This window comes from Bactrocera dorsalis, chromosome 3 (assembly GCF_023373825.1).
Source record: "Bactrocera dorsalis isolate Fly_Bdor chromosome 3, ASM2337382v1, whole genome shotgun sequence".
NCBI classification, from domain to species: Eukaryota; Metazoa; Arthropoda; class Insecta; order Diptera; family Tephritidae; genus Bactrocera; species Bactrocera dorsalis.
The window spans coordinates 19,527,024-19,547,802 of NC_064305.1; the positions used below are offsets into that span (position 1 = coordinate 19,527,024).

The 20,779-nt window shown below is 37.5% G+C and overlaps 1 protein-coding gene across 1 annotated transcript; it reads left to right on the forward strand.

Moving 5' to 3' along the window:
• Nucleotides 1-4,796: 4,796 nt before the first annotated feature.
• LOC105233410 (protein kinase C, eye isozyme) lies at nt 4,797-10,878 on the forward strand. The gene is given in 14 exon segments (XM_011215491.4): nt 4,797-5,180; nt 5,372-5,403; nt 5,529-5,723; nt 5,822-5,950; nt 6,055-6,211; nt 9,044-9,161; nt 9,226-9,336; nt 9,392-9,697; nt 9,755-9,780; nt 9,782-9,838; nt 9,898-10,099; nt 10,152-10,340; nt 10,406-10,546; nt 10,605-10,878. Coding segments are annotated over 14 exon segments (2,046 nt in total). The 5' UTR covers nt 4,797-4,950; the 3' UTR covers nt 10,758-10,878.
• Nucleotides 10,879-20,779: the final 9,901 nt, after the last annotated feature.

Consider the following 20,779-nt stretch of genomic DNA (forward strand, 5'->3'; position numbering starts at 1 on the left):
TATTTTCAGGATTAATGCTGAGATCTCGTCCCGGCCTGATGATTTGGTGGTCTTAAGCCACACACTAGACACTGGGTGCAGTTCTTTGAGGGTAAACTAGGAGATTTGCAGAGATCTTAGAGTGTGTTATGCTAGCCCTTCTTTATGTCAGAAGAAGACTGCGATTACGATGTGATCCAATTTGGCAGCTGTTAAGTTAGGTGGCTTTGCTCGACCGCCGAGTTTCTTCCTTACTATTTCATACCAAAGTCTCCAGGGGCTTTTTTAATATTCCAGCATGGCGTGATGTGCTTCAGCTCCTTTTTTGCTGCTTTGTGTTACTGGGCTTCTCGGCTCCTCTGTGCCTGGATCTCGTGTAGGATCTGCAAAGATGGAGGTATGTGCGTTTTCGCTCAATTTTCTTTGCAATTCTTATGGGAGCTGTTAGACAACCGTCTATTGCGGAGATTAATTTCGAAGTAATTGTTTCGAAATGTTCCCCTTTCGTTTTCCAGTATTTTTCCTGCTTTGGTTAGCGTTTTGTTCCGGTGTCGATAGTGTAAGAAATGTGCTGATAATCGCTGCCAGTGTAATCCTCTAGAACTCTTCATTTATTCAATGAGCCATGTCAAACGTATTGCCGGTGTGGTTACCTCGCATCTCGGTCTTCTAAACGTGGTTGCATTTCCCGTAAACATCGCCTTAAATAACGCTGGCTCGAAAACGGTTTTAGACCCATAGTTTCTTAATAAAAGTTGTTCAAAATGATCCATAGCACAATTATGTTTACAGAAAAAAAGTCGACCCGCTCTAATGTACATTCTTTGAATTGAAATCATGCTTGTGCTTGCAGGGTATTTGTCCGTATATGTGCAAAAAGCATTACCGTGCAACCATTAATGCATTTATTTGCTTGTCGTTTTTTACCGTTACATGGTTTTACGCGTCAACTCGTCGCATTGGCGGCTAGAGCTATCCGATATATGTATTTGACTGGCAGAATTTCGGTTGCATTTTTACACACTTCACACACACACACACAAACAACTTCTAAACAAATAATGGTACCACGCTGATATGCTCGCCTGTTTGCAGTCGCTTTCCTTTCCATTCTAACGGTATGTGCTGGTTGCTGTTGCGTTGGCGCGTCATTCGCATTTGTCGACGTCACGAAAGCAGTGTCCTTTCCACGCTGTTGTGTATCCTCGAAAGGGTTGTTGTCCTTATTTCACGTCAATTCGTTTATTGCTTTTGCTGTTGTTGTAATTTACGTACTTCCCCATAAATGTTGGCGCTCTTAGCGACTACTGATTGCGATTTCTTTCTGGTTGTGCTTATGCTTTCGCAATTCAATTGCTTCGTCGCTATTTTTAGAATGCTTCGTTTCGTTTTTGTTGTTATTGTTTTTTATGGTTATGGTTTGTGCAGAAAACGCTATCAAATTTCACTTGGCAACTTGCTATGTTGGAGAACAGTATATACATAGGTACATATACATTTATATATATATAGATATGTGTATGTGTGCACTTATAGTTGGGGGCGTGTTTAGCTGTATGTGTAAATATGTAAGTGAAAATGTCCTTCAGAGTTTGTGTGTTAACAATTTCTCAAATTTTTTGCTGTACTTTCTTTCAAATTTAATAGGTGTCCTACTTTTGGTTGGTTTTAGCTACTTCCATTTAAAAAACGTTTAAATTTAAGACAGACAAATGTCCTTGAATGTTCTCAAGCATTACATATTACGCTTCAACTTCTTCTTCACTCACTTGTAAAAAATTAGTTAATCCTATATATATGCTTACCATCCCTGGAACAAATTATTTTGCAGCTGATATTTCTCGAGGTTAAAGAGGTAAGGTTAGGTCGGTAGGCATGACGCAAAATCGACCAATTTCATTAATTTCTGGTTGTGAACCAGCGCCTGCGAAGCTCACTGGAGCCCCAAAGATCCATCGCTAGAACTCAAGAGGACTTCAGAAGAGAATAGTAAAATACAAATATGTAAAGAAAATTCTTGGAAGAACCAATAATAATTGATTTTGACGAATACCTTTGAATGAAAATGATTTTTTTTATCCTTTCTTACACACTTGTTCTTCTCAAGATTATAAAAAAACTGAATTTAAGTTCGAAACCATTACAATGAATAATTCGTATAGGAGTGAATTTACCCAGCCGGAGAGAAGTGCGCTTATTGTAAGAGAAGTCCGTTCGCTTCTTTCTAGCAGATGAGAAATGATTTAATGATTGATGCCCACAGCATACTTAAATTATGGAGGAACACTTCTCCAGCCTGCTGAACGGCAGTGAAGACATAACCCGATTTCCCAATCGATGACGATGAAGCAGACGTTCCATTGGTCGACCATGAAGAAGTTCAAATAGCAATTACCTGGCAGAAGAACAAGAAAGCGGCGGGGGCTGATGAATTTTCAGCCGAACTGTTCAAATACAGCGGCGATGAACTGATAAGGAGCATGCATTAGTAAAGTATGGTCGGACGAAAGCATGCCCAACGATTGGAATTTAAGTGTGCTCTGCCCAATCCACAAAAAGAGAGACCCCACAATCTGCGCCAACTACCGTGGGATAAGCCTTCTCAACATCGCGTACGTATAAGGTTCTATCGAGCACATTGTGTGAAAGATTAAAGCCTGAACCTTATCAGTGTGGCTTCAGTCCAGAAAAATCAACAACTGACGAGATATTTACTATGCGCCAAATCTTTTAAATACCTGTGAAAATAGTATTGACACACACCATCTCTTCGTCGATTTTAAAGCTGCTTTTGAGAGCACGAAAAGGAGCTGCTTTGTAAACTGATGAAAAGCAATACCAAAAGCTCCGTCAGTATCGGGAAGGACCTCTCCAAGCCATATGACACCAAACGAGGTTTCAGACTAGTCGACTCTTTATCATGCGAAATCTTCAATCTGGAGAAAATAATTCGAGCTGCAGAGCTGAATCGAGATGGCACAATCTTTTATAAGAGTGTACAGCTGCTGGCGTATGCCGATGATATTGATATCAACATCCGCGCCGTTTGTTCTGTTTTCTTCAGGTTGGACAAAAAAGGTTCGTTGTCTGGTAGTGAACGAGGGAAAGACAAAATATTTCCTGTCATCAAACAAACAGTCGTCGCACTCGCGACTAGGCTTTCACGTCATTGTTGATAGTCATAACTTGGAACCAGTATTAACAACAACGACAATATCAGCCTCGAAATCCAACATAGAATAACCCTATCCGACGGGTGTTACTTCGAACTGAGTAAGCAATTAAGAAGTTAAGTCCTTACTCGTCCTGTTGTGTGGTGCAGAGGCATAGATACTGACGAAGCTAACATTCCTAATAACAGCCTCAGCACATGTATGTATTGATAAATATAAGAGCATTGGAAGCGGCTGTAGATATAGCAGATACCAATGCTCTCGGAGCGGGATAATCTACACTCACATTATCAACAAAAACAGAAACAGCGATGTTAGACGGAGCAGCTAACAACAGTTGGAGTAGGGAGAGTGGAGTTGTCAGCAGATGAAGAGGTAGAGAAAGCGTTCGATACTGATGCACAGAATTGACGTTGTCAGATAATTTGCTCTGAACATTGCATACCTCTGACTTGAATTCGTTAAGCTTTATAAACAAGTAATTTCGATCATCATATAGTTGTAGGATTAATGAGCGCGTCTTCGAGTTTTCACTTCTCATTCAAGTAACTTCAGCAATGTGAGAATTTAGCAACAAATTTACATCATTAAAATAATGACACTTCAAAAAAGCTTCCGTTTATTCCTTTTGTGACTGTTTAGAACTAAATTAGTGCAAATTTACAGTGGAAGTACTGAGAGGATGACTGTTGGTGACGCAGGCGGCGAAAAAATTGAATTTCTCCGAACGACAGCACAAACTTTGTTATAAAATGTCTTTCTAGATTTAACCAAAAAATCTACATTAGTCTTGGACTGGGCACAATCCACTCTTAGACCACATACACATGGTATTAAACAAAATAGAATTTGAATGAGGGAGCAAAAATATACGTGTCCACGGACTGGGAAAACTGAGATGCATAGCTGTAATCAAATCCCTCGTCAAAATGTAAATTTGGTAGAATATTGTCACATGGATACATAACCAGTTTTAGCGAAAACTAAATTCAGATAGCAAGTCTATGGTTCTTGCCACTTCTCAGATCATGTTTGATGCTTTCAGCATGTTAAGGCCTGTGCTACAGAAGATCTTCAACCACAAATTCACAATGATAAAGTCCATTAAGTGGGTCGAAGGAGTGCTCAAATGTTATGCTTTATTCGTTTTATCTTCACTTCAAAGTTCTGCCGTTTTCTTAATTAACATGTGATCAATTATGAGCCATCTGTTAGCTGTAAATGTTTATTGTGGTATTCAACGGATAATAACTAAAGCTCCATATCGTATGTGTGAGTTTGCGAAAATCTTTAAGTTATCAGAAATTTATGCAATGGACGATTGACAAAGTTGCGACGAAGCTCAAGTCCATATCAGCAATGCAAAATCATATACTAATTATGTTTAATATAATATAGCACATACATTTTTCTTAACTCTTGTTTTCTTTTAGCACCACTTTGATTCCGTCTGTCGGTTTTTATCAGCAGCTTCGACACGTGGCCGAAGAACCATGTGTTCACACAACTAACGAATTGGAATGTCAGTAACCTGATTAACGCTTTAAAGCTAGCGCATGTATGCAACCTTCGCGCATACAAAACATACCCTTACACATTTCTAGGGCTTCCACATGTCATAGGGCAAATAGATGTTAAAATTTTTCCAACCAACAGCGCATTCAGTTGCCATTGGCGACTTGACGTGTAAAGTGTGCGACCACAAAACTAAATTTACCACAGAGAATAGAGGAAACTAAGTTAAATTAAGTGAATTAGTTAGGCAAGGACCAACAGGACTGCAGACAAGGTAGACAAAATGGCAGCTGCAGCACCGGCCGCAGCCGCTGCAGCACCAGCTGGAGCAGCGGCAGCTGGCGTGAATATAGCCGAAATCGCTGGCGAGGCGAATGTGATGAACTACATGAAGAATCGCTTGCGTAAGGGCGCAATGAAGCGGAAGGGACTCATGATAATAAATGGACATAAATTCGCGGTGCGCTTCTTCAAGCAACCGACCTATTGTGGGCACTGCAAGGACTTTATTTGGTGGGTCGAATATGTGTCTAAAATATGCAAAGCAATCAATAGTGAAGCGCACATTAAGGCGCTTAGCAATTAGCGCTTTTTACAACACTGCGCGCCGCTAATTAAATTAGTTATAGACGCTTTTGGTCTTGCTTGAAAAAAGTGTCAAATTTACTTGCTCTAATTCTAATATTTTCTCGTGTCCTTTGCAGGGGCTTCGGCAAGCAAGGCTATCAGTGTGAAGGTGAGTTGCTCGTAGGCCAAAAATTATTTAAACCATAAATTTAAAATCTTGCCTCTATCTCAATTTAAAAATGCCATACAAAATGTGTAAACACCTGCTACGCGTATTGCTTCGCGCCACGCCAGATTGTCGCTTCAATATTCATCAGAAATGCTGCAATTTTGTGGTTTTTAAGTGCCCCGGCAAGGAGACCGACATTGATGCTGATTGCTCGAAAGTGAAGCATAAATGGGAATCGACCACATACACGACGCCGACATTTTGCGATGATTGCGGCATGCTGCTGCATGGTGTCGCCCATCAGGGCGTCAAGTGCGAGAGTAAGTGCGCAAACCAATCAACATTTCTCACACTCACTTTTACTTTTACTTTTCCTTATTCCTTATTTGTCTTGCCTCCGCTGTTGTCTGAACCGCAGATTGCAATTTGAATGTGCATCACACTTGCAAGGAGAAGATGCCGCCGCTTTGTGGCGCTGATATTAATGAACTGCGCGGCAAATGTTTGTTGTATGTGGAGCTTAAGGGCAACACGCTGATGGTGGAGAGTGAGTTTCTATTTTGGTTATCATTTTTAAGCTGCCTTTGTGCTGCTATCCTTATGCTTTCGATTATTTTGTGTAACATTTTTTCACACTTAATTCATTCACAGTCAAAGAGGCCACCAATCTGATACCTATGGATACCAATGGCTTGAGTGATCCGTATATTGCTATTGCTTTACATCCAGATCGTAGCGGTAAAACAAAAAAGAAGACTAAAACTATACAGAAGTGCTTGAGCCCGGTGTATAACGAGAAATTTACTTTGTAAGTACAGTCAATGAATAGTTTAAAGCAACAAACCCAAAAAACGTTGTAATTGAGAGTTTAGTAAGCTGAGCTTCAAAGTTCATGGCTGTAAGTTTTAGAACTATGTTAGCAGCAGTTTGAGCTTTTAAAGATACAATACTTTGATAAAAATTAAACAATGGAGCTTATATTGAGCTTTCATAATTTTAGAGCTTTGATTCATTTAATGGTAAAAGTTCATGGCTGTAAGCCTTAGAGCTTTATAAGCAGCAGTTTGAGCTTTTAAAGACACAAACTTTTATACAAATTTTATATTTAATTATTGAGCTTATATAGAGCTTCCATACATTTAAATCTTTGATTTACTAAACGTCAGTTTAGACGTATTTGCAGTAAAAGCTCATGGCTATAAACTTTAGAACTTTATTAGCGGAAATTTGAGATTTTAAAAATATAAACTTGCATAAAAATTAAATAATTGAGCTTTTAGCGAGCTTTCATACTTTCAAAGCTTTTGTTCTTTAGATTATTAGCTTTAGAGCTTAATTGGCAAAAGTTGGAGCTTTTAAAATTACAAACTTTCATACAAATTTTTTATTAAATTTTTGATCTTATGTTGAGCTTTTTAAATTTTAGAGCTTTCATTCATTAGACTATAAGCTTTAGAGCTTCTTCTTCTACCAAAGTTTGAGCTTTTAAATATACCAACTTTCATAAAAATTACACAATTGAGCTTATATTGAGCTTTCATAATTTTAGGGCTTTGTATCATTTGAAAGTCAGTTTAGACTTTTTTGCGGTAAACACAATTTAATATCGGGGAGTCATGACAAATTTTCGTCTTGTTTTAATAATATAGGTCACGTTTATCGATATTTCGAATAGAATCCACTTGTATTGCGGTTTGAAATGTTATGTTACAGAAATCTTATATTCATATAAGCAGTTAAGCTGCACGCTTTTAGCTTTTTAAGACATATTCACTTATGTATAACGTTTTATATTTAAATACCAGCTAAAAGCTTTATTGAAAGAGCTCTAAGTACTACCAATTCATGGAAAGTGTTCCTCGCAGGAAATAAAGTGAAGTTAGTTGTGCGACTTAAGTCGTAAACAATATTTTAAGCTTTCGCTTTCAAAGTGCTCATAGAAAATCTTTTAGTTGTTACAGGACATAAGCGAATACTTTGTGCTTTTTTCCATAGTAGGGGGACAGCACGACAGCCAGAGTGCGAAACTTGGACTTATTACTAACTCGAGACCCTCACACGGAACCATCAGACACGACTGACATTTACTTTTCCTCTATGTCACGAACAGACTGACGCCTAGTCTGCTGTAACTGCTTTAATTTAGTCATGATGGACGTTGCCGCTGCGCTTTCCACTTATTAGAAGACTGACACATTAGTTCAGTAAAATTTTCCACCGTTAAACTACCACCTAGTTCAGTTTCTAACTTTTCCCTAGTGTTTACAAACCGAAGAAAATGGAGTCTTCTAAGGACTTCATAGTCATCGAACAATACGGACTGATGTTGTTTTGAAATGTGTATAGATAGCCTTTGAAGTACCCCTGTCCGCTTAATATTTGGGTAAGGTAGAAATCCAGGTGCGCATGTTGTCTAGTTATTCACTTGTGAATGTCAGGTATAAGTCTGTGGGTCCACCGTTCTATGGTTAGGGTGTCTGACCGTTGCTACCATTTAAGTATGCTCTTCTAGCTCTCTTTTCTTTTTTGATTTCTGTAATTTGCGCTGACAGCTCATATCATCTCGTGAATTCGACTCCCTGCATGTCTATGAGCGGCATACTCGCTAGTACTTCAGCTGCTTCGCTGGATATAGTTCGGAAAACCTTGATACTCTTACTGCTATGAGTCTATGCACCACAATTATTGGTCTGACATACGCTTTTATGTTTAGTGCCTGAATCCGTACTGGAGCAGCATATAGTATTATTAAGCTCATCGCTTTTGTGATTAGAAGTCCACAGCTGGAGCCCACACAGCCTCTATTTGCCATCATTCTTATTAAGGCATCTTATTTGCCTTATTTGATGTGTATGCCAAGTGTTCCCTGACTTTCAGTTTGGAATCCAATATTACCCCTTAATACTTCAAATGTGTCTGTGAAGAAATCGCACACTCCCTATAGAGAGAGATATTCTAACAGAGAGGACCTAATACTGAACCTTGTAGTACTCCACTTGAAATAGGATAGCACTTGGTGCCTTCGTTGCTGTCATAGGTCAGCCTTCTATTTTCCAAATAGTTTATAACACTATTTATGAAGTACTGACGGGCCAGCATTTCCTACAGGGCTTCGAATATGTTTGGCCATTTAGGAGAGTTGAATGAATTCATGACATCCTGGGTAATCAGCGCATAATATTTTTTTTCACCACCTGTCCATCTTTTGTCACTTACTGCAGATTTTGCGCTCCCGACAACTTCTTTTAGTGCATCGATATTGGACCTTTGTTTCCTGAAGCCGTATTGTCTGTCTGATATTCCGCCGGCTTCCTGGAGTGCAAACTGCAAGCGGTTTCTTATTATACTTTCGTACACTTTGCCCGTTGTGTCGAGCATATATCGATATGATGAAGATTCATCTGGTGTTCTTTTGGGTTTTGGAATTAAAACCAGATGCTGTACTTTCCAGGGATCGATCAACACACCCCCTTTTATATATGCGTTGTACATTTTATCGAGAAGCGAGGTCTACTTTTAGAGCTCTGTTTGGTATGCCATTGTTTCCAGGCGTTTTGTTATTTTTGAATTTTTTAGACGGTCTCTAAGTTGCTTATTACCTTAAGTCTACTTCTGAATCTCTTATATTATAACATTGCAGTGACCTGACGCCACAAGATCGCGATAAGCGTTTACTGATCGAGGTTTGGGATTGGGATCGTACCTCGCGTAACGACTTCATGGGCTCGTTCTCATTCAGTTTAGAGGAGATACAGAAGGTAAAACCTAATAAGCATTCTCAAAGTCGAAAAATAAACTTCAGTTAACCACACTCGCATTCAGGAACCCATCGATGGCTGGTACAAGTTTCTCTCGCAGGTTGAGGGCGAATGCTATAATATACCATGCTCGGATCCGATCAACGATATAGCGCGTTTGCGTGACGAAGTGCGGGTGAGTATACGAGTTGACGAAGACTGTACACATGCTTTACGACTTCTACACGCAGACGGATAAAAAATCGGATAACAAGCGTCGCATGGACAACAAGGACATGCCACACAACATGAGCAAACGTGATATGATACGTGCGGCAGACTTTAATTTCATCAAAGTGCTCGGCAAGGGTTCGTTCGGTAAAGTGCTGCTGGCCGAACGACGTGGTACTGATGAACTCTATGCTGTGAAAGTGTTACGTAAAGATGTCATAATACAAACAGATGATATGGAATTGCCTATGACTGAGAAGCAGGTGTTGGCGCTCTCAGGTAAACCACCGTTTTTGGTCTCACTACACTCGTGCTTTCAAACTATGGTAAGTGTGCTCTGTTTGTTCTGTGTGCTTTTGAGGTTATGCGCTTTTGTGTTTCAGGATCGCTTGTTCTTCGTTATGGACTATTGGTTATCTAATGTGTCACATGCAGATCTATGGACGTTTCAAGGAATCTGTGGCTATGTAATTGTTCTGAAGTATTTATTTTAATCAAAGTAAATTTAATTTTGAATCTTTATTAACTTCTATGCCACAGAAATTGCAATTACTTTATTCTTTCTACACGAACACCATATAATTTATCGTGATCTCAAGCTGGATAATGTGCTGTTGGATGGTGAGGGTCATGTAAAGCTTGCCGACTTTGGTTTGAGTAAGGAAGGCATTGAAGAACGTGATTCTACCAGAACTTTCTGTGGTACGAATGTCTACATGGCGCCAGAGGTAGGAGCTAAGCATTTCATTTATAGTTAGAATAATGTACACTTAATTTCAGATACTAAACTATGAACCCTATAACCACACCGTCGATTGGTGGTCTTTCGGTGTCTTGATTTACGAAATGTTGGCGGGCCAAAATCCCTTTGAGGGTGAGGATGAGGAGAGCACGTTCAAAAATATCAAAGATAAGAAAGCAGTCTTTCCGAAGCACTTCTCGCAAGAGGCTATGGATGTGCTAACTGGCGTGAGTAACTTTCAACAAAAAGACACTAGAAGAACTCACTCAAGAGAGTATATTTTGCTTTGAAGTTCCTTGCTAAGAAGCCAAACAATCGCTTGGGTGCCGGACGCTATGCGCGTTCTGAAGTTACCACACATCCATTCTTTAGGAATATTGACTGGGAGAAGGCGGAAGCTAAAGAAATGGAGCCACCTATTGTGCCAAAAATTGTAAGCGCTGAGTTTGAAGTTCGTTGTCTATAAGTGTTAATATTTCGTTTTATTTTAGAAACATCGCAAGGACATTTCGAATTTTGATAAAGCTTTCATAACTGAGAAAACGGACTTAACACCAACCGATAAGTTATTTATGATGAACTTGGATCAGAATGACTTTATAGGTTTCTCTTATATGAATCCGGAATTTATCACTATAATATAATAAACATAAATATTAACATATGTGTAAATGTATTATAAATGTCTGAAAGGTTATTGAAGACTGTAAAGGTAGCAAAGATGTTAAGATGTTGAAACTCCAATAAAGACATATACTAAACCAACTCGCAAACATTTTTATTTTTTTCCTTATACTAATAGCAAAAAATAGTCAGACTTTATCCTTAATTTATACTCCAAAATCTATGACGTCCAACTCAAAGTAAACACCTTTGGCCACTATACACTTATGCCAACGTTTTTTCTAGTCCTCGACACATTTCTTCAAGTCAATTTCCGGAATAGTCTTCAATGCGTGATTTACGTTTAATGGCTTCAATTGACTCAAAAAGGTTTTCCCGGAGCCGTCGTTTGAGTTTGTTGAATAGCCAGAGATCACACGGAGCTAAATCAGGGTAAATCAAGCACGATATTGGCTGAAATTTGGCGAAAAACTCACGAAGAATCAATGCCGTACGTGACGGCCCATTATCGTGGTGCAAAACCTAAGAGTTGTCGTCTCATGATTTCCGGATCTTTTTACGAACAGATTTGCGCAAGTGACACATAAAACTCAAATAATATTCGTTGTGGACAGATTGGCTGATTGTTCGTCTGTTTCTGGCTCGTGAGCATAAACCCAAGACTCAACGCCAGCAATAGTACGTTTCATGGCATCCTGGTAGGAAAACATTGTTTCGAAAAAGTTTAGTGATTTTGGAACCAGTCGTACTTTCAAGCTCGAATAATATTTACTGTTCCTTTCGATATACCAACGATTCCAGTAAGATATGGTCTTTCCAACGGAGTGGAGGTTTTTCTCTTCCTCTGCTTCCCTCGGCGGAACCTGCGTCGAATACTTTCAGCGCTGGAGTGTTTTCATCCACTCGGAAGACATGATTTAGCCAGCATAGTCGCTGTATCAAAAGGTGGATTTTTCATCCGAGGCTGTTTTCATCCTTTCATTGAGGACGTTTTTTACATGGGGGGTTCTAAACCCAGCGCACAACCCTGGAGAGAGATGATTTGTCTACTCACTTTAGCTCGCCTTCAAAAGAATGTTTTGTAGCTACCCAGAGGATATTTGGTCTACAAGGTATGTTCCAAAGTCAACAGGATTTGGAATTTAGCGCCCCCTGGTGGCGTCATCTACTTGTCGACTGGTGCTATCTTTATTGATTGAGAATTTAATGACATTTCATGGATTGGAAGTGAAGTTATTGCGTTTTAAATGTCAGTATGTTTGTATCATCGGAGCGAAAACGAGCTTCGAACAAAGAGCCAACATTAAATTTTGTTATAAAATTGATAGGCATATACCGTAGCATAGGGCACGAGTGGTTTCAACATTTTCAAAGTGGTCGTGAGGACATTTGGGCTTACGAAAGGTGTGTGCACGGTTTGTTCCGCCCAAATTGACTGACGATCAAAAATGGCTCAAAATTCAATAATCGAAGGACAATTTAAACATTAACCACTCATCGTATTCATCTGATATGGCACCGTGCGACTTCTTGCTTTTCGCATGAAAGGAAACCGTTATGCAGACGTAGAGGCCATTCAAAAAAAAATAAATATTTTTTTGATTTATCAAGAATTTAAAATTTAAATATTTCTCTAAATATGTTCTCTCTTATTCAGATTTTTTTTTGTTATGAAGAATAAAAGTTTCTGAGATAAATCTTATTTTCAAAATATTTATTTAGAACACTATTTTAAATTCGCCGCTGATGTGGCCTTTACGTAGACGTCGCATATCTGTAAGCTTCAGGACTTAGGAGAACATGATAACCGTTTCCGGAGCTTTCAAGGCTTTAAGCTTTTACTATATTCCCAAAGCAGAGAATGTAAAGACATAGAGAAGGTGCAGGTTCGACAGCGAACATTCGTTAGATTTTGTGTAGGGAATTCACCTCACGTCTACAGAAGTCACGCTGTAAAATGTTTACATTTTTAACAGTTCTCCATATATTCAACAAAGAATATGAAGAGAAACAAATATATGAATTTATTTTATTTATTTGTTCGTAAACATACAGGCAAATGTGCCAAAGAAATAATATACATATGTACATATGCATGTGTCATACAAATTCTTTTGGTACAAATGTGGAAATGATAACGAAATAATGCGAATATGCATATTTCATGAAGGTCATCAATTTTCTTTGAAGAAATGAAGATCATTTTGCACATCTTCACTTTGTAATAGTCGAAATAAATATTAAATAATTTAAAAATTAAAAAATAAAAATAAAGAGAAATAAAATTAAAATAATTTTTCCTTATTTTTCCTGATTTTGTAAAAAAAATTAAAATTTTTACCATTTTTCGGAAAAAAATTGTTCATTTGATACAAAGTAATCACGCATATGTGACAATGGTTCATTAATTCAATATAAGCATGCATATGTGAAAATCACGCATATGTGACAATCGTTCACATAATACAACATAAGCGTGCATATGTCACTCAGAGAATGCTTTTGTATATTTTGTATATTTTTCTACGAAGCAAATTCTCTTTATTTATTTTCAGTCATTTACATATATTTCTGCCAAAGAACATGCTCAATTCTGCTAAATAGCAGCGAGAATGGTGAATTCCCTACATAAAATCTATCAGCTCTGTTAGCCGCGCAATCGAACCATCATACAGATTTCGATTTGCACCTTCTCTATATTTTACGTTCTCTGCCCAAAGTACATCAAATTAAAAACGAACAACATTTATAACATATGCTGGTATTAGAATTGGCTTATTCACCACAGCAAAAGCTCGCTTTATTTTGCTGGTAAGCGTGCAAGAATAAAAGCTCAATCTGAAGCTTTTAAGTAATTTTAAGGGATTGAAAGCTTAGAAAAAATATATACGAATATGTATCGTAAGGGCTGCTCAGAGAACGTTTATCAGAGAATGTTTATCATAGACAAAGAACGTTTATCATAGAGAAGGTTCACGGCGCGAAGATCGTAAAAATATTTTTGGCTAACTCGGTCGAGATGAGGGAGTTTCACCACTGCCAGCTCGGCAGGAAAAATTTTAACATTTTCGCTTGAACAGAGCTGAGCGTGAAATAAAAATTATGCTCAAAACTACTTATATTATAATGCTCTAACAGACGTATGTTCGTTCTTTTGCTTATATTTTTATACCTTTATATGCAAAAATGTGTATTCGTATGAATCCTTTTTGTGCATATTAATGAATACATGTGCAATTGAATAAATTTGAATTAAATTACTTTTTCAAAGCAATATTGTAGTTAATGTGAAAATAAATCCTATTTTATAATTATTTTTTCTATTTGATATATTCATACTTATGTGTATACTTCATTACATACATATGTATATAACAAAATATCATAATAATATTAAAAAAATGAAATATTGGGTTGTCAAAAAAGTCTTGTGGTATCTTCGCTAGTTGACGTTAAAAGCGCGTAGTTCTAGTTTTATTCGTCGCATCGGATCATGCTATACCTTTTTGGAAAGCTCATTTCACGCGCTAACACGTGTTTGATTGATTGTCGTTTCTTTTAAGTCGTTCGTGAGTTATAGCGTCGCAAACATGGAGCAAAATAAAGAGAAAATACGGCATATTTTACAGTACTACTACGATAAAGGCAAAAATGCATCTCAAGCCGCCAAAAAATTTGGGCAGTTTACGGATCCGATACAGTTTCCATTTCCACCGCACAACGATGGTTTGAACGTTTTTGTTCTAGTGTAGAGGTGGTCGAAGATGCGCCACGCTCCGGAAGGCCTGTCGTCGAAAATTGCGATAAAATCGCTGAATTGGTCGAAAGAGACCGGCATAGTAGCAGCCGTAGCATCGGTCAAGAGCTGGGCATGGGCCATCAAAAATTCATTTCAATTTCAATAAAAAAAAAAATCAATAAAAATACCGCAAGACTTTTTTGACAACCCAATATTACAATTTTTTATATTATAAATTATAGTTATAATAATTATAAATTATTTTCATCTTTGATAAAAAGATTCAGGTGTTCCGTGCATATTTCTCTTTTCCTTAGCTCTTTAGTTTACCTGCGAAATTTTTGTAATTCCATATTTTAGTTTTCTAAAATAAATAAAATTATATATTTTATGTGCATATTAATTTTCTTATATATAATAACTAAATATTCTTTATATAATTTCTTCTCTTTTCAGGTAAGTGCGATAGAAACTTTCCGTAAAAAAAATTAGTTAAGTCCAAGCTGTATGGTACGGTGTAGTTGACTCATAAATATATATGTATTTATGTGTAGTACGGCCCGATTTCAAGCATTTATTTGTAACATACTATTTACACAGGTAGGCAAGTGCATACTCAATTCCAAACATAGTAATTGACATACAACAAGTATAATTATTATATTTTTGTTGAAACTATTGTGGAAGATTTTGAAATTTTTAATTCATAACAAACTGGTTTGAATCACGAGTTTTCTTTATCGGTATCTATTAAAGGGGCACCCAAGTTCTTTATAGACTGAATATGCTAGATTATAGCTGGAGCGCTATTGCAGACACACTTTATTTCTTGTTTTCTGTTTAAACATTAGTATGATATTTCTTTGCAAGATAATGTCATTGTCTAATTCGTACATCTCATCATTCCATCGAAACGCGATATTCGCCGTAGCCAATGCGTCCCTAGAGCCATCCGAGTGAGCGATGAGTATTGAAATATATGGTACCACGAACTTTATGAGGTATGCGGCGAATGCGCTGGCAAGGCCATGTTGTTCGCATAGAAGATGATAAACCAGTGAAAAACTCCTTCCGATCAAGAGCAATGGTTGGACAACTGAACAAGATCCCCACACGCAAACAATGGAAGGAGCAAGTGCATAGCGACGAGTCTGTACTTAGGATGTACAAATGGCGGAAACTCACAAGGGATATAGACTAGTGGCATAGTTTCGTGTTGTCGGCACCAAACAACCAACAGGTGTTATGCCAAACAAGAAGCCAATGGATACAAATAATTTCTGTCAATTTATTCACACACAACTTATTTTAGTATGAAGCGGGCAATTTTCACTCAATCTTTGACACATTGATTTTTAATGCTTTTTCCGAAGGTGTGCGTTTGAGTGAAATTGATTGAACGCAAACAAATGGCAGTCCACGTGTGCAAAAAGTTAGCATGCGTACACACATACAAATATGAAAGCATAAATAATTAAATACACAATACTGCGTTGTTGCAGCATGCCAGCGGCAAAATCAAACTTTTCACGGAACAACGGTGCAAAGAGTCTGTGAGGAATAGTGGGAAAAACGAGGAACTATGTATAAATAAAAACAATAGCTTGACATTAGCTATGTTAATAAATATGAGTAAGTGCATGTGTGCGTATGAGTACGTTGGTGCAAGTTGTTCTGTCACACACACAGATGCGCGCAGCGTTGCACTTGTCCAACTTTCTGTCAGCAAATAAATATTTAGCAAAGCAAATCTTTATATATATAAATCTTCTGACCGTGTGTTTGCCTTGGAATTGCTCCTAAACGGATGGACCGATTTTGATGAAATTTTGTGTGTACGTTCAAGGAGATTCGGGAATGGTTTAGATTTACAATTTGGTCCACTGGAAAATGTTTTTTAAATTATTTTTTCATTTTTAATCAATTTTTAAATTTGGAATGTTTGACCGATAGATGGCGCTACCATCGCAGTATCCAATATTCAAACCTTAAATTGGCGTAAACGTGTATTAAACAAAACGATGCCAAAGAAAAAGGCGACATCTGTGGATCAAGTTTTTATCACATCGCTTAATATCTATAAAAGAAAGTGATGTAAGTTACTACGCTTATAACTAGAGAACGCCTGGACCGATTTCGGTGATTACCACCAATTCGGATAGGTCTCCGCCCAAACAAGGAGAATACTTTTTTTTTTTTAGGATAATTCCAAAAAGTATCTTTTTTCCATAAACATTTTTTTTCAATTTTTGTTTGTTTTGTTTTTCAATATTTTGATTTGTAAATTATTTGAATAGTTCAATTTCGGTCGCTTGCTTTTTTATTCCGGCTATTCAAAAGAAAAATTATTCAGTGAAAACTTTACGTGCGTTTCACACACATCCGGTCCATCAAAGTATGGCAGCCAAAGGCAAGGCAAGGCAAGAAGTACTCCCAGGATGCGGTGACATACGTGCGGAATTATGGATCGCGGAAATTAATGATGCAGAGAAAGATCCAGTATTATATGAAGTGATGAAAACCAACATGGTTCATGGACCTTGCGGACACTACAATCACACTTCGGTTTGTATGCCTGACAATAAATGCGCGAAACATTATCCATGTGCTTTTCTGAAACACAAGCTGGAAATGATGGATATCCACTCTATCGGCGTAAATATCGAAGTTAACAACACATCAAAGTTGACAACACATGGGTCGTACCATATTCGCCACTATTGTCTAATTCACATTCAAAAGTCATGTGAATGTTGCGTATTGTAGTTTGGTGTAATCGATAAAATGCGTTTGTAAATACGTCACCATAGGAAGCAACATGGCGGTTATTGGTTTTAAACGACACGGTCGATACGTGAACTGAAATAAAGTGCTTTGTAGGATATTTCTTTTGAAATTCATGAACGTTTTCCGACTGTTTTGCGTCTCGAAGTTAATTTGGGGAATGACCAAAGAGTCTATTTCAACCCAGAGAATACAATACAGTCAACAGAAACACCACCAGCAACGGAATTAACATTAGCGAGTTTTTTCTCAACTCCCGTCAGTGATCCGTTTGCGAGAACATTGCTCTATTCGAAATACGTTGATATTACACATGGGATGCATCATCGAAGAAATTGTTACGCAGAAAGCAGGGTCATCCAGTAGATGGACATCCAGGTGTGTTCTCAACTAATGCATTAGAATGAACTTACACAATCCACCCGAAAAACGAATGCCTCTGAAGTTCACACACATTTCGCGATGATCAGCCTTCAAATCCGGGTTGTGGGATACGACCAAAAATTACATTGGCGAAGACAATTTACATTGCATACGCTAAGAATTGGAAATGGGTCAATACTGGTTGATACTTCCCGTGGTTTGATATCAATCCCATATGCCGTTTATCAATTCACGAAAGATGGACTCATCACGAATGTTTATACGAACATTGGGCAAACTGTCGTAAGTACGATTCCTTGAGTGTACGAGCAATCTTAGCTGCCACGAATACCTATGTTGTTGACTTAAACTGGAAAATTCAAAGTCAAATTCCAGGAGACTTGCAATCATACAAATCGATCGATCATCTGACAATGAAGACGACACCGTGAATTACCAGTGGAATTTGTAAATTCTTTGGAGAGGCCTGGTATGCCACCGCATCATCGCAATCTGATTGTGATGCACCTATCAAATATAAGGGACAGAATGCTTGATTCTACGGATTTCTTTTGAGTTCTAACGATTTGCCATTTCGGTTCAAAAGTATTCCGTTTCCAGTGAAAATTGAATTTGAGATGACGATCAACAGATAGTCGCATAGTGGATGACATAAATTTGAAAATGCTGTGTTTTTCACACGGCCAGATATACGTGGCGTACTTACGAATTGGAAAACTATCTTCTACATTTACGCACCGGAACAGAAACCAAAAAATTTTGTTTATCAAGCTGCGTTACATTGAAAAATAAATGTAGAAAAATCGCAAATAAATAAATATCAATGAAATATGAATTTTTGTCTTTTCATTTCAAAACACATAATTTCGCGCAGGACAACGGCTGCGGGGCAGCTAGTGAAAATATATAAACATTCACAAATCTTCAAGCGTATGCACACATACGCTTTTACATACACGAAGTAATACCTAACAGGTGGTTCCGTGGGAGAGTCTATTAATCCACGCACGAATACGCTTTTATGTTTGGCAAATGCATGTGCACGTAAGCAAATATGAGTAGAAAGCAGCGAAAGCAAAGTAAATAAGCAAGCGTCAGGAAATGCATTGAATATTTTTTACACCTTGTTTGTGAATTTTTACTAGGTGTGCTTTGGGCGTTATTATTGTTTTGTTTATGGTTTTAGCAGTGAACATTTTATCACACACTTAGTAAGTTTTGGGATGGCCTTCAGCACCTGCAACGAATTTAGTTTTATTTCTTCGATCGACCAAAAAAGTCATACGGTACCAAACCTGGTCAATACTGTGGTTGTTCATCGGTCATCATCAATACGGTCAAATAGAACTTCTTTTTGAACGTCTCTCCTTCCGGAACATATTCCTGACGCACCAAACCACGGATATTGAAAAAAAAAAATGAGCATCACCTTAATTTTTCAGCGGCTTGGCGTGGGTTTTTCGTTTTGGCTTCTTTTTTCCCTATACTCCGATGATTTTTGACTTGTTTTGCATGCCGAACTCATAAGACCATGTCTCACCGGCAGTTATAATACTCTCCATAAATGTAGGATCGGAATTTTCACGATCAAGCACGTCAGAAGAGACCTACTTACAGCACTCTATTTGAGAAATATTCAGCTTTATCGGGACGAATCGAATCATTACTAAATACGCACCAAAGTCATTCAAACGAATTCGCAAGAGATGTCGAGCTCTTCTACCATTTTCGTTTGTTTTATTATTTTTGTCAATTGAAGATATCGAAGATAGTCCAGCTCGAGGATCATTTTCAACGATTCCTCAACCGTCTTTAAAGGCTTTTATCACTCGTTGGCTTGTGTTTTTGATAAAACTAAGTCACCGTAAGCCCTTTCCAGCACTCGTAACGATTCTGCACATCATTAAATTGATGGCTGCATTTAACATTGATCGCTAACAAGCAAAATCGATTACCTTAGACACGAACTGGTAGTAGCCTCTTGGTGTCAGGTGCGAGCTATAAGCTGGCTGCATAAGAACATTCATCACCAGGAACCATTCCCCTCTGAAATGAATCGAGTTTTTTGCGACTCAGCATTTTTATTAAAATACAAGAATTAGTGATTAACCTTTCTAAAAGGCTTAAATAATTACAGCCTAAAAGAAATTTTTCTCATACATTTATAATCTACTACTACTTTTCATCCAGCAAAATCTAATTGCGAAAATATCATAAAAATCGATTCATTCAACAACAAAATTTGGCTAAACCAACTCTTTTCGCAACCCACAATATTTCACTCGTTACTCATACGCCCCGGCCCCTATAAGAGTGTTATCTTCTTTTGATAAATTACTGCAATTGATTTTTCACGCGAATTATTTATTCAAGCTGTAGGTGAAAAGCACGTGTTCTGCGAAGGTACGTAGATTTATGCTAATTACAGTGATGGCCATAAATTAGCTCAACAAAAAAGATAAATTGGTGATTAATAGTAAAATGTTTGGTGCTACACCCATACTTCAGCTTTTTATTCGCTGTCAAGGTGAAATAAACATTACAGTTTTGTTTATTATTTACGAAAATATTTCGATAGCTTAGACTATATTGTTCACATTACATCAACTGTCGATTGTAAAGTCTACAGCGTACAAACTTCCCTGTTTGCCAACTAATACACAAAATTGAGGTTGTGTCGGTGAAAAATGTTTTTTTTTTTGTTTTGTAAATTTCATTATGGTTTGAATCTGTTTAATTATAAAAAACATAACTAAATTTTATGAAAATACAATGAGAATGAATAATGAAAGTATGATATTCAATTATATTAACACGATGCTCCAAATGGAAGAGATAACCTGCTAAATTCTTCGATTGCTTCCCACACTATAGTACGCAGAACATTATTCTCAAAAGCTGAAACACCTCAAATTTGAATGCCATTCGTCCACATCGGCGTAAATATTACCTTATAAATTAGCAACTTATTCATCAGACTGAGGCGGGATCTTGGCCTAAGGAGCCAACATAGCTGCGCCAACTTTAATCTTAGCTGAGTTCTTTTTCTTTATTTGTTGGTAACAACTGAACTTATATAGCCACTTCAGGACAATTTTTGTGCTTGAGAATGTATACTACTTGTACGGACTTTTC